General features: G+C 34.1%; 1 protein-coding gene, 1 long non-coding RNA gene and 1 other non-coding gene across 8 annotated transcripts in view; 1 reads left to right on the forward strand and 2 right to left on the reverse strand.

Moving 5' to 3' along the window:
• The window catches only part of LOC143250219 (uncharacterized), a 224063-nt gene that overhangs the window by 101697 nt on the left and 102158 nt on the right, over positions 1-20208 (reverse strand). The window lies entirely within an intron of this gene.
• On the forward strand, positions 6055-6138 carry TRNAL-UAA (transfer RNA leucine (anticodon UAA)). Its single transcript has one exon. It is a non-coding gene; the product is annotated as a tRNA-Leu (tRNA).
• The window catches only part of LOC143250411 (uncharacterized), a 45619-nt gene continuing 32606 nt past the window's right edge, over positions 7196-20208 (reverse strand). For all 6 annotated transcript variants that reach the window (XM_076500867.1, XM_076500865.1, XM_076500866.1 and 3 more), the window contains 5 exons: positions 19864-19962; positions 15685-15783; positions 13708-13896; positions 11687-11869; positions 7196-8450 (listed from right to left, as the gene is read on the reverse strand). In XM_076500867.1, the coding sequence (XP_076356982.1) occupies positions 7245-8450; positions 11687-11869; positions 13708-13896; positions 15685-15783; positions 19864-19962 (1776 nt within the window). In that variant the 3' untranslated portion in view covers positions 7196-7244. The remainder of the gene's footprint in view (positions 8451-11686; positions 11870-13707; positions 13897-15684; positions 15784-19863; positions 19963-20208) is intronic.

Raw genomic sequence — 20208 nt, forward strand, 5'->3', positions numbered from 1 at the left:
AGACGACTTAAGTGACTTTTCAATGACAATATCTTTTTCTTCAACCACAGTAGTTAATGTATTTCAATTTAACTGTAACAATAACATGGATTGTGAAACCCTATATGAATGAACAATGTTTATTACATCCTTTAAATATTGAACTAACATTAGCCAACCTCCAGTCTTCTAATACCCTTCTACTAATCAATAACCTATAAAATATATTAGCTAGAGATTCACAAATATAATCTTTAAGTTCCTTTAAAACTCTATGATGGAAATTATCTTGTTCAGGAGATTTATAAATTTTTAGATTTCCAAGTTTTTCTCTTACAACTTAGAATCATATACTTTATATTACTGTTTTTCCCATACATTAAATGTTTTATTTGAGGTACAATACGTGTATCTTCCTTCATAAAAAAACTGAAGAGAACATATGATTTATTATTTTATCATCTGAACATTCTGAGACCAGCTCCCAATTACCACTTTTAAGAGGTCCAATCCCCGTTTTGCTTACCTATCGTATACTTAAAGAATTCCTTATCAACCAACTCTCGTGATTTTCTACAGTCCTCCATGTCATAATTTATTGTTTATCCCTATTATGATCTATTAAACCATACTGGCTTATTCTGATCTGTCGATTCTTTATTTTCTGTAGGTACATCTATTTGATCTGTAGGTGCATCTATTTTTCCCTAAGTGCTTCCCACATCTGTTCAAGATCCCAACTCTTTAGATGCTACATCATGTCTCACTCCATCAAAATTGACTTTCCTAATGTTTGTTATCACGGTACCATTCTTCCTCAGTTCTACATCTAGTAACATCCTCACCTAACAGTTCAATGGTTATTTGAGCTAACATCCTCAAAACCATAGCTCTGTCCAACCTATTTACATCTGATAATAATATTAAACCTATCTTTCTTTCTTGTAGGTTCTATCACCAGTTGGTGTGTAAAATTATCCTGAACAATTTCCATAAACCTAACCACTCCTTCACTGTCAATTTTTCTAATCAATACCCCTGAAATTAAAATATCCCATAATAACAACATATTTTTTGAACTACCATTGTGATCTCATTGTACAATTTCTCATTAACTTTGACATTCTGACCTGGTGGTCTATAATAAATACCAATAACAAGACTTTTCCCTTTTTACCCATCAACTCAAACTGACTCAACCTCAGTGCTGTTATATGCTGTAGTTCAATGGGATACAATTTAAAGCTGCTGCTTTGTCCAGTGCTCTATCTTAAGTAAATAATCTGTACTCTGATATTTCAAAAAAAAAACTGTTCAAATCCAACCAAGTTGTAGTGATAACAGTAATATCAAACTGTTCAAATCCAACCAAGTTGTAGTGATACCAGTAATATCAAACTGTTCAAATCCAATCAAGTTGTAGTGATACCAGTAATATCAAACTGTTCAAATCCAACCAAGTTGTAGTGATACCAGTAATATCAAACTATTCAAATCCAACCAAGTTGTAGTGATAACAGTAATATCAAACTGTTCAAATCCAACCAAGTTGTAGTGATACCAGTAATATCAAACTGTTCAAATCCAACCAAGTTGTAGTGATACCAGTAATATCAAACTGTTCAAATCCAACCAAGTTGTAGTGATAACAGTAATATCAAACTGTTCAAATCCAACCAAGTTGTAGTGATACCAGTAATATCAAACTGTTCAAATCCAACCAAGTTGTAGTGATACCAGTAATATCAAACTGTTCAAATCCAACCAAGTTGTAGTGATACCAGTAACATCAAACTGTTCAAATCCAACCAAGTTGTAGTGATAACAGTAATATCAAACTGTTCAAATCCAACCAAGTTGTAGTGATACCAGTAACATCAAACTGTTCAAACCAACCAAGTTGTAGTGATACCAGTAATATCAAACTGTTCAAATCCAACCAAGTTGTAGTGATACCAGTAATATCAAACTGTTCAAATCCAACCAAGTTGTAGTGATACCAGTAATATCAAACTGTTCAAATCCAACCGTTGTAGTGATACCAGTAACATCAAACTGTTCAAATCCAACCAAGTTGTAGTGATAACAGTAATATCAAACTGTTCAAATCCAACCAAGTTGTAGTGATACCAGTAATATCAAACTGTTCAAATCCAACCAAGTTGTAGTGATACCAGTAATATCAAACTGTTCAAATCCAACCAAGTTGTAGTGATACCAGTAATATCAAACTGTTCAAATCCAACCAAGTTGTAGTGATACCAGTAACATCAAACTGTTCAAATCCAACCAAGTTGTAGTGATACCAGTGATATCAAACTGTTCAAATCCAACCAAGTTGTAGTGATAACAGTAATATCAAACTGTTCAAATCCAACCAAGTTGTAGTGATACCAGTAATATCAAACTGTTCAAATCCAACCAAGTTGTAGTGATACCAGTAACATCAAACTGTTCAAATCCAACTAAGTTGTAGTGATACCAGTAATATCAAACTGTTCAAATCCAACCAAGTTGTAGTGATACCAGTGATATCAAACTGTTCAAATCCAACCAAGTTGTAGTGATAACAGTAATATCAAACTGTTCAAATCCAACCAAGTTGTAGTGATACCAGAGTGATAACAGTAATATCAAACTGTTCAAATACAACCAAGTTGTAGTGATAACAGTAACATCAAACTGTTCAAATCCAACCAAGTTGTAGTGATAACAGTAATATCAAACTGTTCAAACCAACCAAGTTGTAGTGATAACAGTAACATCAAACTGTTCAAATCCAACCAAGTTGTAGTGATAACAGTAATATCAAACTGTTCAAATCCAACCAAGTTGTAGTGATAACAGTAATATCAAACTGTTCAAATCCAACCAAGTTGTAGTGATAACAGTAACATCAAACTGTTCAAATCCAACCAAGTTGTAGTGATAACAGTAATATCAAACTGTTCAAATCCAACCAAGTTGTAGTGATAACAGTAACATCAAACTGTTCAAATCCAACCAAGTTGTAGTGATAACAGTAACATCAAACTGTTCAAATCCAACCAAGTTGTAGTGATAACAGTAATATCAAACTGTTCAAATCCAACCAAGTTGTAGTGATAACAGTAATATCAAACTGTTCAAATCCAACCAAGTTGTAGTGATAACAGTAACATCAAACTGTTCAAATCCAACCAAGTTGTAGTGATAACAGTAATATCAAACTGTTCAAATCCAACCTAAGTTGTAGTGATAACAGTAACATCAAACTGTTCAAATCCAACCAAGTTGTAGTGATAACAGTAATATCAAACTGTTCAAATCCAACCAAGTTGTAGTGATAACAGTAATATCAAACTGTTCAAATCCAACCAAGTTATAGTGATAACAGTAACATCAAACTGTTCAAATCCAACCAAGTTGTAGTGATAACAGTAACATCAAACTGTTCAAATCCAACCAAGTTGTAGTGATAACAGTAATATCAAACTGTTCAAATCCAACCAAGTTGTAGTGATAACAGTAATATCAAACTGTTCAAATCCAACCAAGTTGTAGTGATAACAGTAACATCAAACTGTTCAAATCCAACCAAGTTGTAGTGATAACAGTAACATCAAACTGTTCAAATCCAACCAAGTTGTAGTGATAACAGTAATATCAAACTGTTCAAATCCAACCAAGTTGTAGTGATAACAGTAACATCAAACTGTTCAAATCCAACCAAGTTGTAGTGATACCAGTAATATCAAACTGTTCAAATCCAACCAAGTTGTAGTGATAACAGTAACATCAAACTGTTCAAATCCAACCAAGTTGTAGTGATAACAGTAACATCAAACTGTTCAAATCCAACCAAGTTGTAGTGATAACAGTAACATCAAACTGTTCAAATCCAACCAAGTTGTAGTGATAACAGTAATATCAAACTGTTCAAATCCAACCAAGTTGTAGTGATAACAGTAACATCAAACTCCTCAGTTTCCACAACTGTTTTGAACTCATCAGTTTTATTTCTAATTCTCCTAACATTATAACAGTAACAATTAATCATATATTTTAAAATACATCCATGTTTTATGTTGGTTGTATATGTTTTCCTGTCAATTATATTTTCTATTTTACTAATATCATAGCCTAATCCTCTGTCTAGCCCTAATTTAAATCTACCACTACAATTACTAGCCCTGCCTTGTTTAAGTGTGTGTCATCCATACCAAACTTTTTGTTAAAATTGCCCACAAATCCTATTTCTTCATCCCTACATACTGACCTGACCCTGGCATTCAATCATAGTGACCTACTTAGTTTTTAAATGTGTTCTTATCAGTGTTTTGTACTTAACACTATATTCATCAGGTCCATCTTTTGATTTGGTTTGTTTTGAATTTCACGCAAAGCTACACGAGGGCTATCTGTGCTAGCCATTCCTAATTTAGCAGTGTAAGACTAGAGGTAAGGCAGCTAGTCATCACCACCCACCGCCAACTCTTGGGGTACTCTTTTACCAATGAATAGTGGGATTGACCACAACATTATAACATACCCACTGCTGAAAGAGCGAGCATGTTTGGTGTGATGGAGATTTGAACCTGCGACCCTCAGATTACGAGTCGAGTGCCTTAACTACCTGGCCAGATCCATCTTTCTTTATATCATTAACCCAAACATGTTCCACAAAAAGTGAACTGCTGGTAGTACCTCTGGTTCTATCAATTATACCCTGTATCATATCCCTGCTCCTGGACATCATAAGTGTAATCTGTAACTACTTTTTACTACACATACCACTATATCTACATGTATAACTAGAGTCACTGAAGCTGTAACTTCCCTGTTCTTTACATTGTCATCCTTTGTGATCCAATCTGATTGATTTATCTGCTTGGAACTGGTTGTTTGACCTAAACCCAAGCCCATCCTTGCTTCCTAAATGCATTATTATCCAATCTTTCAGCCATGCATAAAAGGTTTTATAAGTATCCTCGTAACAGCTTAATATCAAACTTATTGACCATTTCTTCACCTAGGTCACTGTTGTAAATCAGAAACAGTAAAGGTCCTAAACACAGAGTCATGACAAAGTACCCCACTTGTGACATTAATCCAGTGTGAATGAACTCCAGTTACAAAAGCTTTTCCTTCCATCTAACCACTTTTGTATCCAATGTTATCCTCCACATCTATAGAAATAATTATTTAATAAATCTTTCATAAGTGACCTTCTCAAATGTCCAGATACAAAAAATTTCTACCTTGAATACTTAAAAATGTGTTTAAAGAATTTTTCACATTTGATCAGTGTCTCCAGTTAATGTAAATGCTTATATCACAACTGATAATTCTTTAACTATTCCTTTAAAATTTTTTTTGAAATTTGGGTGTCAAACTTTTGTTATTTCTTACAGCCATGTACTAGCCATTCTAAAACTTCAGTTCCTAGGTCAAAACACTGTTCTCTCCTTATCAATAAAAGTGTTAATACCCATACCAGTCGTTCTGAGATACATTTTTATTTGAAGTGGGTTTCTTGTTATCAAGAAAATATGCTCTATTGCTAAGAGTAAAACTAATAGACTTTTAACTTTTGGCATAATAATTGCAAGTCACATGAGGTATCTACAATAAACACTGGTAAGGCTTACTTCGGAAATACACGTTCAGAGTTATATTTTAGTCTCCTTGTTAACGACCGAGATAATACTAACGTATATAAAAGGATTTATACAAGATTACATTATGGTTCTACGACTTATAGTTGTGTTATAAAATGTACGCTACGTTTTGGAGCATATATAGTTTATGTGAAATATGGTTAGATTATTTGCAAGTTACAAATATCCTCAATTTAAAACTTATATGAAACCCCTGATAGCGGGAAAAGGCAGTTGACTACCTTTTCTCTGCTTAATAATTCAAAATTATAAAAATTGTATTGCAATTGATGGAATATATGTTATTCTATGGAAGTACTGTATTCACAGTTTACAATACAAGTTCCAATATTTTAAAAAATACAAAAAGTTAAATCACAGTAAACAATGAAAATATGTTTTATTCTATTTGTAACTTTAAAATAATTTTATCACCGTCAGAATGGCCGAGTGGTCTAAGGCGCCAGACTTAAGTTCTGGTCCTCGTAAGAGGGCGTGGGTTCGAACCCCACTTCTGACAAAACAAGATTTAGTTTTAGGCTTCAAAGATGTTTTAGTAATTTTCAAACTCGCATGCATTGGAAGAAATGCAAATAACAACATTTCCTTTTTAGTAATTTTAGAAGTGTATTCAATAACTGAAATATATATTTCCTTAAACTATCAAGGACACAATATACATAATAATAATTTACAATGTGTACATTTCAATTAATTTACTTTAGTATTATGATATATTTATTTAAACAGACCCGAAAAATACTCTGGTTATGGGTATTCGCGAAACATAAATGGAGACATTTGTGTTCTATATATTGTGTGAATTCTGTTCCATGTTACTTACTTAGTAAATAAATTATGAGTAACATTTATTCGCAAAGAAAATCACACGACGCACACACCAACACAAAATATAGTGAACTATATAAAATTTATTTTTAATATCTTGATAATATGTAAGAGTTTTCAGTTAATATTTCTAGCAAAATAAAATGGATTAATAACTAGCTATCCATCACGCATATCTTCATGTCTGTTTTGATTTAAACGAATAATGTAAATTCAAAGATCAAATAAGTTACTCATTATTTCTCATTATTAGCTGTCGTATTCTTAAACACTTTTTATACGCTTTAAATAAAGCCAACAGATGGCGCTAATTTACTTTTTATATTTTCACTCGGAGTAAATAATGTTATATTTACCGCACTACTCTTGACGTAAGTTTCTACGTACTGAAAGAATACCGTCAGATGTCGCCAAGTTACTTGTATAGTTTGACTTTATTTGATGCTTGTAGACTTTGGTATGATAACCCTTTCGTCTTTGTTTTGATAATGTTTGGGTGTGTTGAATGTACCATTTGATTGTCAATACGAATACCACGTATTTGTTAATAACCTATTTCATTAGAAACGCCCAACTTGCACTAAATGTTCTTATGGTGTCCTCGTTTAGTTAGTTTAGTAAGATGGTTGATATCGAGTTACAAAGATCTTTCAAGATGTTTTCTGAGTATGCTCCAGTCATGAAAATCTCCAGTGTAATTTGCATTAATCCAGAATAAAACGAAAGATAAACAAAAAAACTATATATATATGTATAAAAACAAAGCTACAGCATTGTTTACACTACACTAGAACCGTTTAAAGACTCTCTCATAATTTGGTTTTTCATTTCAATTCCACGACGTGCATAATTAACAGGTCTGACACTTGAGACGTAACGAGAATAATAGTCAGGAATATACTTGTAATTGTCATAATTATTTAAAGTCTGAAAATTATGAATGTCTGCACGTCGAGTAACAGGTTTGTTATATTCTACTTGAGAAGTGGGGTCGAGGTGGCGATAACTTGAACTAGGAAGATATGGAGCACCAGACTGTCCACCCGAGTGTTCACTTATATTTGTTAGCTCCTTGTGTTGAGGGCCTAAGTTACTAACAGACGAGTAGCGATAATTACAAGAGCTTTCAATATAAGCCAACTGGTCAGTTTGTCCTTTTGTATTTGAAACGTTTATATAACTACTATCTCTAGGATATTTACGTTCATTCCCAAACGCGGCCAGGTCTCGTTGTTGTATGGACTGAGGAATGTAATCACTTTTAGGTCTAGCACCAAGTTTTTCAAAGTCTGTTTGAAGTCTTTGAACTACGCCGGGCGCTTGGTAACTCCTGGCCTTCATCCTCATGGGATAATGGTTAGAGAGGTCTCTGTCCTTCACAGGAACAGGGTAACGTGTAGGGCACGTCTTACGAAATGCGGTATTGTGCCATTCTGGTGAATATACATTAGTAGCCTCACTCAGATCTGTCTTTCCATCTCCCCCTAGTACTAATTCTTCTGACTTTGACCGCATCAAGCCAGTAATGTTTGTTATGTTCTTTCTTTTGGTTACAGACTGTGACCAATGTTGTATGGCGGGCTGCCTGATGCACGTGTTTGTTACCGAACTTTGGTCCGTGGAAAACCCTGATTTATCTTTAAATTCGTTCTTTTTTGATTCAACCCAACTCTGAAGATCTGCTCTTATGTTACTTAACTGCCCCAACCGTTGTTTCTTAAGTTCGAGCCTGTCTGCAAACGTCCTCCTCTCCATCCTTTCCATACACTCTATTCTTTCATTGGCAACCTTTTCCTTAATTGACTGGCTGAATTTAAAAAGGTGACTTCGAGTACTCTGCTCCAAATGAATTATCTTACTGTTCAAATTATCGTGTGCGGTTTCGATGTGTTCAATAAGTTCCTGTTTGTCAGATTCTAACTTTTTCTCAACATGGTAAAAGAATGGGGCACAGTAACATGTATAACCAGCTCCAACAGGAACCTGCAAAGTAAACCATTTTATAGTAACTTTTGTTTTGTAAAAATACACATTAATAAAACGTATACTTTTAGTGATGTCGCTGCTTTCGAAACTCAGCATTGTTATTTCTGGCGAAGAAAAACACGATGTAATAGGTTCGGTAATATGTTGAATATTTAAAAGTCCGTTTTCATTGCCGTTAAACACAAAATTACTCCATAAACTGTCTGTGTTATCCCAGTGCAAGGATCAAACCCAGATATATCAGGTCCTCCAGAATACTGATGATTCACTGTGGTTCCGTTTTCAAAAATGGGATAAAAAAAAACTACGAGTTTTTAATAATTTTATTCGATTTACCTAAAAAAATCTTGCAACTTAAAACATATGAAAAAATTATACAATAACAGGAGAAATGTATTAAATAAAATATTATTAAAGTAAAGTAAACTCATATTGTGGTGGATCACGTTCAGTCACATTTTACACAGGTTGGTCATTTTAACGTCACGGTGAAAACTACAGATTTACAAAACCACTGAAATATAGGTTGTTAACCTCACAACAAAGTCAGTGTAAGCTATAAATTTACAACACCACAGAAATATGTTTGTAAACTTACAACAAGTTCAGAGAAAAAGGTTTAATAATTTTACACAGTCACAAAGAAATATATATTGACAGTTACAGTATCATAAGAATAGTAAGTTTACAGCCATAAGGAAACAAAAGTTGATAAGTTTACAGTAACAATAAGAAGTTGGTATACGTTGTTAGATTTACAAAATTACGTTAAAACGATTCATATAGTTTGGTGAATTCACAAATCTGTAGAACGTTTCACGATGTTGTCAAATTTATAGTTGCAGCGAAATTAAAAAAAAAAAAACTTTAGATAATCACTCTGAAAAGTCCAATGGGTTCAGTTATGTTGACTTATTGAATTTCGCACAAAGCTACTCGAGGCCTGTCTATGTTAGTTGTCCTTAATTTTGAAGTGAAGGAAGCTAGTAAAACAACATTTCCCGCCAGGTCTTGAGCTGCACGTTGTCTAACGAATAGTGGAGTTGAGTGTAGTATTATAATGTTCCCACGGATAGAAGGTTAAGCATGTTCCGTTGTGGGATTCGAACCCACGACCCACACATTGGGAGTCGAAAGCTCTAATTACTAGGCGACGCTAGATATAAAATTAGGTGTCGTTATTAAGTTATTGTGAAAAGCAGGATAAACCATTTGGTTTGAATTTCGCCCAAAGATGTTCGTCTCCAATTTAGAAGTGAAAGGGAAGGCAGCTAGTCATCACCACCCACCGCCAACCTCTTGGACTACTCTTTTACCAACGAACAGTGAAATTGAACGACACATTATAACGACCCCCATGGTTGAAAAGAGGGGCATGTTTTGTGGTTTGTTTGTTTTTTGTAATTTCGCACAAAGCTACACGAGGGCTATTTGCGCTAACCGTCTCTAATTTAGCACGGTAAGACTAGAGAAAAGGCAGCTAGTCATCACCACCCACCACCAACTCTTGGGCTACTCCTTTACCAACGAATAATGGGATTAACCGTCACATTATAACGCTCCCACAGCTGAAAGGGCGAGCATGTTTGGCGCGACGGGGATGCGAACTCGCGACCCTCAGATAACGAATTGCAGCCTTAACCCACCTGGCCATGTCGGTCGTATGGAGTGGGAATTCAAACCTGCGAATCTCAGATTGCGAGACAAATGCCCTAACCATCTTGTCCTTACACAAAAGGTAAAATCCCACTAAAATGTACTGCGTTTAATTCAGTTATAATTACTTTTAACTAGTACCAGTTATAATTACTTTAATAGATTTTGATTCTCTTTTTGTAGCTTGAATAATTTGGTCAAATTCGGAAAATACATAACTGAAGAACGATGCAGAACTCATTTTACAAAATAAAATATGTCAAAATTTAATATTTAATCATATAGCTCACCTTTTATGAAGTCCGGTTGTAAAGTAACATTTAAGAGAAACTCCGTAGGTTGGGATATTGCATTAGGAATAAGTACATGGTGTCATTATTGCACGAGTTTATAGCATGTGCATTAGACATCGGTGAACGTAATTCTGACGTCACTTATTAACTTTATACACACGTTTTGTTGTTGCTTTTGAAAAGTAAATTTATTGAAAGTAATTTTACCCATTTTTAAAGGGAAATCATTTTACATTAGGAAACAAAACTATCGTATCCACTAACGAGGTTCATGTTCTTACTAAAGCATTGTATTACATTAGGAAACAAAACTATCCACTAACGAGGTTCATGTTCTAACGAAAACATTGTATTACATTAGGAAACAAAACTATCGTATCCACTAACGAGGTTCATGTTCTTACTAAAACATTGTATTACATTAGGAAACAAAACTATCGTGTCCACTAACGAGGTTCATGTTCTCACTAAAACATTGTATTACATTAGGAAACAAAACTATCGTGTCCACTAACGAGGTTCATGTTCTTACTAAAACATTGTATTACATTAGGAAACAAAACTATCGTGTCCACTAACGAGGTTCATGTTCTTACTAAAAATTGTATTACATTAGGAAACAAAACTATCGTGTCCACTAACGAGGTTCATGTTCTCACTAAAACATTGTATTACATTAGGAAACAAAACTATCGTGTCCACTAACGAGGTTCATGTTCTTACTAAAACATTGTATTACATTAGGAAACAAAACTATCGTGTCCACTAACGAGGTCCATGTTCTTACGAAAACATTGTATTACATTAGGAAACAAAACTATCGTGTCCACTAACGAGGTTCATGTTCTCACTAAAACATTGTATTACATTAGGAAACAAAACTATCCACTAACGAGGTTCATGTTCTTACTAAAACATTGTATTACATTAGGAAACAAAACTATCGTGTCCACTAACGAGGTTCATGTTCTTACTAAAACATTGTATTACATTAGGAAACAAAACTATCGTGTCCACTAACGAGGTTCATGTTCTTACGAAAACATTGTATTACATTAGGAAACAAAACTATCGTGTCCACTAACGAGGTTCATGTTCTTACGAAAATATTGCATTACATTAGGAAACAAAACTATCCACTAACGAGGTTCATGTTCTTACTAAAACATTGTATTACATTAGGAAACAAAACTATCGTGTCCACTAACGAGGTTCATGTTCTTACGAAAATATTGCATTACATTAGGAAACAAAACTATCCACTAACGAGGTTCATGTTCTTACCTTGTTATTGTTCCCAGACAAGTTGACAAAATACTGTTTTTCCTTCTGTGTCGGTTCTGATCTCATCTTCAGAATAGGAAAGGACGAGAGACTAGAAAATGTATGAAATCCGTATGGACACCAGAGGCCACTTGTACTCTGACCCTTCTCATCATGGAAACGGACATTATAACCTCGTTTGCTCTGCATATAAGACAGAATTTTGACTTGTTTAATTAAACGAAATGTTCTCAAGCCTAAACATGAATGACTATTTTTCTCGAGTATTTAAATTTACTAACCTAAGCTGTAAGCCTATTTCATCATGTAACAAGAGAAGTGAAAAACCCTCAGTGGCACACGTCTGTGGAATTATACCGCTAAGAACTGGGTTTCGATACCCGTGGTGGACAAAGCACAGACTGTGTAACCTTATGCTTAATTCAAAACAAACAAACAAACAGTAGTTAAATGACGTTTGATGGTGAAGAAGTCACTTTAAGACAATAAGGTTTGAAGGTGAGGTTTTGTCATCATTGGGTACCCTTGTCGATGTTTTAATTTTGTTACTCTGTTCAACTGCTAATAAACATTTTATTAATGCCTAATGAAACCGTCTTCAAACTTTCTTGTTAAGATGGTAGTTTTAAACCCGAAGAGTTACTTTTGTGTCTTGAGATAAACTGTTACCCTTAATAAGTAGTCGCTTAGCGACTTGTTTTGCAATTAAACTAAGTGGAACCGTTAACGCATAGTTTAAACAGTCGCATAATTAATTGTTCTGGTGTTTATTAAACATCCGACTCATTTACAAACAAGTCGTTTTGCGATCCCAGCTCCAATTTTTACAAAGATTATTTATGGTTAAATAGTTATATAAAATAATTTAAAACCTTTCTGTAGCAAACAAATTACAGGCACATACATCTTGGTAAAAGTGTAGTCGAATATACATTTAGGGTGTCATATGTTTTAAAATGTATCAAAAACACACTGGAAAAACGTAGTTAAACACGCATGTAAGGTTATATTTTATTTGTTTTCAAACACTTGATCAAAGCTACTCGAACTATCTGCGATAGCCGTCCTTAGAAAGAACAAAGACAGCAGCGCCCATCGTCAACTCTTGGGCTACTCTGATTTGACCAAATAGCAACACTCAACCGTTATATGTAAAGAACACCATTGCCCCAAGGGGCGGAGCGCATTTTGTTTTTATTTTCTGAGGTTTGACATGGGCTGGTGGTTAAAGCGTTCAACTCGTAATCTGCGGGTCACGAGTTCGAATCTCCGTCACCAAACGTGCCCGCTCTTTCAGCCGTGGGAACGTTATAACGCGACAATCAATCTCAATATTTGTTGATAAAAGGGTAGCATAAGAATTAGCGGTGGGTGTTGCTGTCTAGCTACCTTCCCTCTAGCCTATTACTGCTAAATTAGGTAGGGCTAGCGCAGACAGCCCTCGAGTATATTTGCACAAAATGTAAAACAATTCAAACTAAAACCTTTTTAATGGTAACAGAATACAAATGCGGACCACCAAGTTAAGCAGCGTGTATTCCTGACAAAGAACGTCTTATCCGTTTGTTTTTCACAAAAAGCTATACGAGAGCTAGCCGGCCTTAATTTAGCAGTGTAAAACTAGAGGGAAGACAGCTAGCCATCACAACCCCACCGCCAACTCTTGGGATACTCTTTTAACCAACGAATATTGGCATTGATCGTCACATTATAATGCCCCCACGGCAAAAAGGGCGAGCATGTTTGGTGAGGCGGGGATATGAACCCGTGACCCTCAGATGACGAGTGAAATGCCACAACTACCTGGCCATGCCGGACCTAAGAATCCAAGATACGAACTTAGAGCAACATAAGGTACCACCATGCCGGACCTAAGAATCCAAGATACGAACTTAGAGCAACATAAGGTACCGCCATGCCGGACCTAAGAATCCAAGATACGAACTTAGAGCAACATAAGGTACCACCATGCCGGACCTAAGAATCCAAGATACGAACTTAGAGCAACATAAGGTACCTACTTTTTTCTTTTCCTTCTTCTGCCTACAACCGCTGTCTTTACTGCCTTGAGACGTTTCGCTTCCTTTACCACGCCTCTTCATGGACTTATTCTCTCTTTTTTTCCCGTTTCTTGGAGGTGGATTGGAGAGAAATTCTGCAATATCTGAAAACTCCTTTCTGTTGGCAAGATCTAAAGAGATGTCCCCTTGCTACAAACAGAAGTATGTCATGTTTACAATCTGTCACTATGTAGAGCAAAACACATGTACTCTCTAAAGAGATGTCCCCTTGCTACAAACAGATGTATGTCATGTTTACAATCTGTCACTATGTAGAACAAAACACATGTACTATCTAAAGGGATGTCCCCTTGCTACAAACAGAAGCATGTCATGTTTACAATCTGTCACTATGTAGAGCAAAACACATGTACTATCTAAAGAGATGTCCCCTTGCTACAAACAGAAGTATATCATGTTTACAATCTGTCACTATGTAGAACAAAACACATGTACTATCTAAAGAGATGTCCCCTTGCTACAAACAGAAGTATATCATGTTTACAATCTGTCACTATGTAGAACAAAACACATGTACTATCTAAAGAGATGCCCCCTTGCTACAAACAGAAGTATATCATGTTTACAATCTGTCATTATGTAGAGCAAAACACATGTACTATCTAAAGAGATGTCCCCTTGCTACAAACAGAAGTATGTCATGTTTACAATCTGTCACTATGTAGAACAAAACACATGTACTATCTAAAGAGATGTCCCCTTGCTACAAACAGAAGTATGTCATGTTTACAATCTGTCACAATGTAGAACAAAACACATGTACTATCTAAAGAGATGTCCCCTTGCTACAAACAGAAGTATATCATCTTTACAATCTGTCACTATGTAGAGCAAAACACATGTACTATCTAAAGAGATGTCCCCTTGCTACAAACAGAAGTATGTCATGTTTACAATCTGTCACTATGTAGAGCAAAACACATGTACTATCTAAAGAGATGTCCCCTTGCTACAAACAGAAGTATGTCATGTTTACAATCTGTCACTATGTAGAACAAAACACATGTACTATCTAAAGAGATGTCCCCTTGCTACAAACAGAAGTATGTCATGTTTACAATCTGTCACTATGTAGAACAAAACACATGTACTATCTAAAGAGATGTCCCCTTGCTACAAACAGAAGTATATCATCTTTACAATCTGTCACTATGTAGAGCAAAACACATGTACAATATTAGAAGATATTTTAATAAGTTATTTTAACGACTTTATCAAATATATTATTGGTACAAAGGAAGTTGGTAATCTTTTCGAGTTTTCCTTGAGTTCCGTTCTCTATCAGAGAAACAAGACATTATTTTCTCTTCTCATAACACTGTGTAACACAAATTTTGATCCTGGATAGTATGTGTTATTTCTTAATTGCTTATGTTGTAAAAGTACAGAAAATGGCCATTATTTCCTTCAAACTTTACTTTTGTGACCTGGATAATAAAATTTAGAAATTAACCTATTTTCTATGTAAAAACTTTCTTTTCCATTTACTTTAGGCATAAGCTATTGGGAAATAACACTTTCTGCCCAGGAACAAGAAAAAGTTAAAAATTCTGTTACAGCATTATGAACATCATATCCTAATTATTACAATAACTTTTATTTATTGTACTTAGTTGTAACGACTGTTTATAAAGACGTATATATTATGCACTTACAAAATACAATAGTTTAATATTGTTTTACCCTCAAGAGGGTAAAAGTCATATATTTTATTTAGAAAATTACCTCGGCTGACCTTAAATTGAAAACGGAAAACATGTTATTTTCATAATGGGCAAAGAACATTGAAACAACATTTGTGGAATTAAACCTATAATTTAAGTATGTTTCTGAAAGATGGAAACGGTAAGATGTGCTGTTTTCCTTTACCATTTCTAGTTAGTTCACTGTTCAACAAAGTATCTTGCTAAGCCTAACCTTGTTCTGAATAGACTGGTCAACACCGGCTTCCAGCAGGATCTTTGTTAACTTTCTTTTGCCCATGGCCACAGCTACGTGTAAAGCAGTGTCTCCATTCTGTTGAGAGAGACAGAAACATATTGGTCACTAACTGGTCAGAGGTTATGTGAATCCATGATCAATGTAAGATTATCTTACGATATGAAAAGTTATCTCCCTACTATGTAATTGTAAACAAATGTAAAAACGCCCACAGAAACTGCAAAACACACACTGTAGAACTGCAAGTTCACACGTGTCTTCGGACAGACCCAAGAAACCTTCTTACCAAATTCTGTGAAGATCCATCAACAGGGAGCGAAGTGCTGGTAAGAAAACGTCCACAAAACTACGAAACTAAAAAATTCGCATACAACAACTTAGCCTCCAAATGAACAGCAAAATGGTTACATTGACAAACAACAGATAAGAGACAGTACTATCGTATTTATATAGATATAACACCACAACTGTAGGGTGTTAGGAGAAATACATTTACGTCACTAATCCAGCAAATCTGTTTGTTTGTTTGTTTGCTTCGAATTTTGCACAAAGCTACACGAGGGCTATCTGAGCTAGTCGTCCCTAATTTAGCAAAGTAAGAATAGAAGGAAAGCAGCTAGTCATCACCTCCCATCGCAAACTCTTGGGCTACTCTTTTACCAACGAATAGTGGGAGTAACCGTCACTTTATAATGCCCCCACGACTGAAAGGGAGAGCATATTTGATGTGACGGGGGTTCAAACTCGCGACTCTCGGATTACGAATCGAGTTCTTTAACCACCTGGCCATGCCGGGGTCCACCTGTCTGATGTTCACACCTAACTATTAAACCAATTAACTTTCTCAGCTTAACTTTTTCTTATTTTCTGAATGGCAGGAAGTATCAAACCTCGAATGTTTTCGGAACTCTATTTATCAAACAAACTACTCACAAAACCTGATAACACAAAATAAAGAACATTTTAGGCACAGATTCAAAACTGTATTACCCGAATCTAGTGAGAAAACTATCTACAAAAAGTGGACACCTGATTTCACAGTCATAACTTTCTTTATGGCTTCATACATTTGAAAATAGAAACTACAGAACTTTAGAAAATAAGTCACAAGATAAAACAGATATAATCACGAATTATCTTTAATTTCAAATCAAGACAAACTGATTCATAGATATGTTATAATTACTACTTATTAGTAAGATAACATGATTTTTCATAATTATTCTAACATGATTGGAACCATGTAAACTGATATAATTTCTTAGCATGTCAGACATGTACATCATCTGAATCAGACAAATATTAACATGAATACTGACAAACAGATATATAATATATAATACTGACACACAAATACATAATATATAATACTGACAGAGATATATATAATATATAACACTCACACACAGATATACAAATATAAGAAATGTAATTAATAATCGATTTTAATAAGATGTAATCCATAATCATATTATGTACACTATATTAGGTACAACATTATATTTACCATATTATGTATACCATTATGTACACCATATTATGTATACCATTATGTTTACCATATTATGTATACCATTATGTACACAATATTATGTATACCATTATGTACACCATATTATGTACACCATTATGTATACCATCATGTACACCATATTATCTACACCATATTATGCATACCATTATGTACACCATATTATGTATACCACTATGTACACCATATTATGCATACCATTATGTACACCATATTATGTATACCATTATGTACACCATCATGTACACCATATTATGTATACCATTATGTACACCATCATGTACACCATATTATGTATACAATTATGTACACCATATTATGTATACAATTATGTACACCATATTATGTATACCATTATGTTTACCATATTATGTATACCATCATGTACACCATATTATGTACACCATCATGTACACCATATTATGTATACCATCATGTACACCATATTATGTATACGATTATGTACACCATATTATGTATACCATTATGTTTACCATATTATGTATACCATCATGTACACCATATTATGTGCGCAATCCATCATGTACACCCATATTATTATGTGCACCATCATGTACCACCATATTATGTATACCATCATGTACACCATATTATGTATACCATTATGTACACCATATTATGTATACGATTATGTTTACCATATTATGTATACCATTATGTACACCATATTATGTATACCATCATGTACACCATATTATGTATACCATCATGTACACCATATTATGTATACCATCATGTACACCATATTATGTATACCATTATGTACACCATATTATGTATACGATTATGTACACCATATTATGTATACCATTATGTACACCATATTATGTATACGATTATGTACACCATATTATGTATACCATTATGTACACCATATTATGTAACCCTATTATGTATACCATCATGTACACCATATTATGTATACCATTATGTACACCATATTATGTATACCATCATGTACACTATATTATGTATACCATTATGTACACCATATTATGTATACCATTATGTACACCATATTATGTATACCATTATGTACACTATATTATGTACACCATATTATGTATATCATTATGTACACCATATTATGTATACCATTGTGTAAAAACTATATTATGTATATGCCATTATGTTTACCATATTATGTATACCAAATCATGTACACCATATTATGTACGCGCATCATCATGTACACCATATTATGTATACCATTATGTACACCATATTATGTATACGATTATGTACACCATATTATGTATACCATTATGTACACCATATTATGTATACGATTATGTACACCATATTATGTATACCATTATGTACACCATATTATGTATACCATTATGTACACCATCATGTACACCATATTATGTATACCATTATGTACACCATATTATGTATACGATTATGTACACCATATTATGTATACCATTATGTACAACCATATTATGTAACCCTATTATGTATACCATCATATTGCAACTATATTATGTATAACGATTATGTACACCATATTATGTATACCATTATGTACACCATATTATGTATACCATTATGTACACCATCATGTACACCATATTATGTATACCATTATGTTTACCATATTATGTATACCATCATGTACACCATATTATGTACACCATCATGTACACCATATTATGTATATCATTATGTACACCATATTATGTATACCATTATGTACACCATATTATGTATACCATTATGTACACTATATTATGTATACGATTATGTACACCATATTATGTATACCATCATGTACACCATATTATGTATACCATTATGTACACCATCATGTACACCATATTATGTATACCATTATGTTTACCATATTACGTATACTATCATGTACACCATATTATGTACACCATCATGTACACCATATTATGTATACGATTATGTACACCATATTATGTATACCATTATGTACACCATATTATGTAACCCTATTATGTATACCATCATGTGCACCATATTATGTATACGATTATGTACACCATATTATGTATACCATCATGTACACCATATTATGTATACCATTATGTACACCATCATGTACACCATATTATGTATACCATTATGTTTACCATATTATGTATACTATCATGTACACCATATTATGTACACCATCATGTACACCATATTATGTATTTCATTATGTACACCATATTATGTATACCATCATGTACACTATATTATGTACACCATATTATTTATACCATTATATTCATCATATCACACAAATAACAGTGAAACAGAAGTTTCAAAAACACATTCACAACACAAACACCTGTATGTTGCTAAGAAAGGAAAACTAAACACAACAACACATGAGATATCAGTATGAAACGCTCTGTGTTTTCTGATAACGAAAGGACCGGTGTAACCTGGTGTGGTATAATGTCCGTCAAACTGACCTTTTCGACTTATCAAATGCAGTCTCACAACCGAAACTTGTCAAGATTCACAGTCCAAGTGAAAGGGGGTGGGGATACCTCCAGGTTGGGGATACCTACAGGGTGGGGATATCTCCAGGGGAATTACAAATAGCATAAATGTTCTTCAGTGTTCAAATGACTTCTTACCGTATTGACTTGATTGACGTCACAATAAGCACTGATTAGAATTCTGATGACGCCAGCGTGTCCACTCCGGGCTGATGTGTGAAGGGGAGTATCTCCGTTCTACAATGAAAAAAAAAAACACCCTTATATAAGAGACGCTTTAGAGACTCTATGTCTACATATAAAGGTGTAGATTTAATTACAATGTCACTAAAAATACACAGATATTCAAAAGATGAATGATTCTGTGCTCTGTAGTGAACTGTCGAACGAATAGAATATAACCGTTTTAGAATTACAATACTATTTATAAAATGAGCAGTTGAGAACGAAAGTACCTATGAAACAGATGTAATTTTTCCTTGA

This window comes from Tachypleus tridentatus, chromosome 5, assembly GCF_004210375.1.
Source record: "Tachypleus tridentatus isolate NWPU-2018 chromosome 5, ASM421037v1, whole genome shotgun sequence".
In the NCBI taxonomy this organism is placed as follows: Eukaryota; Metazoa; Arthropoda; class Merostomata; order Xiphosura; family Limulidae; genus Tachypleus; species Tachypleus tridentatus.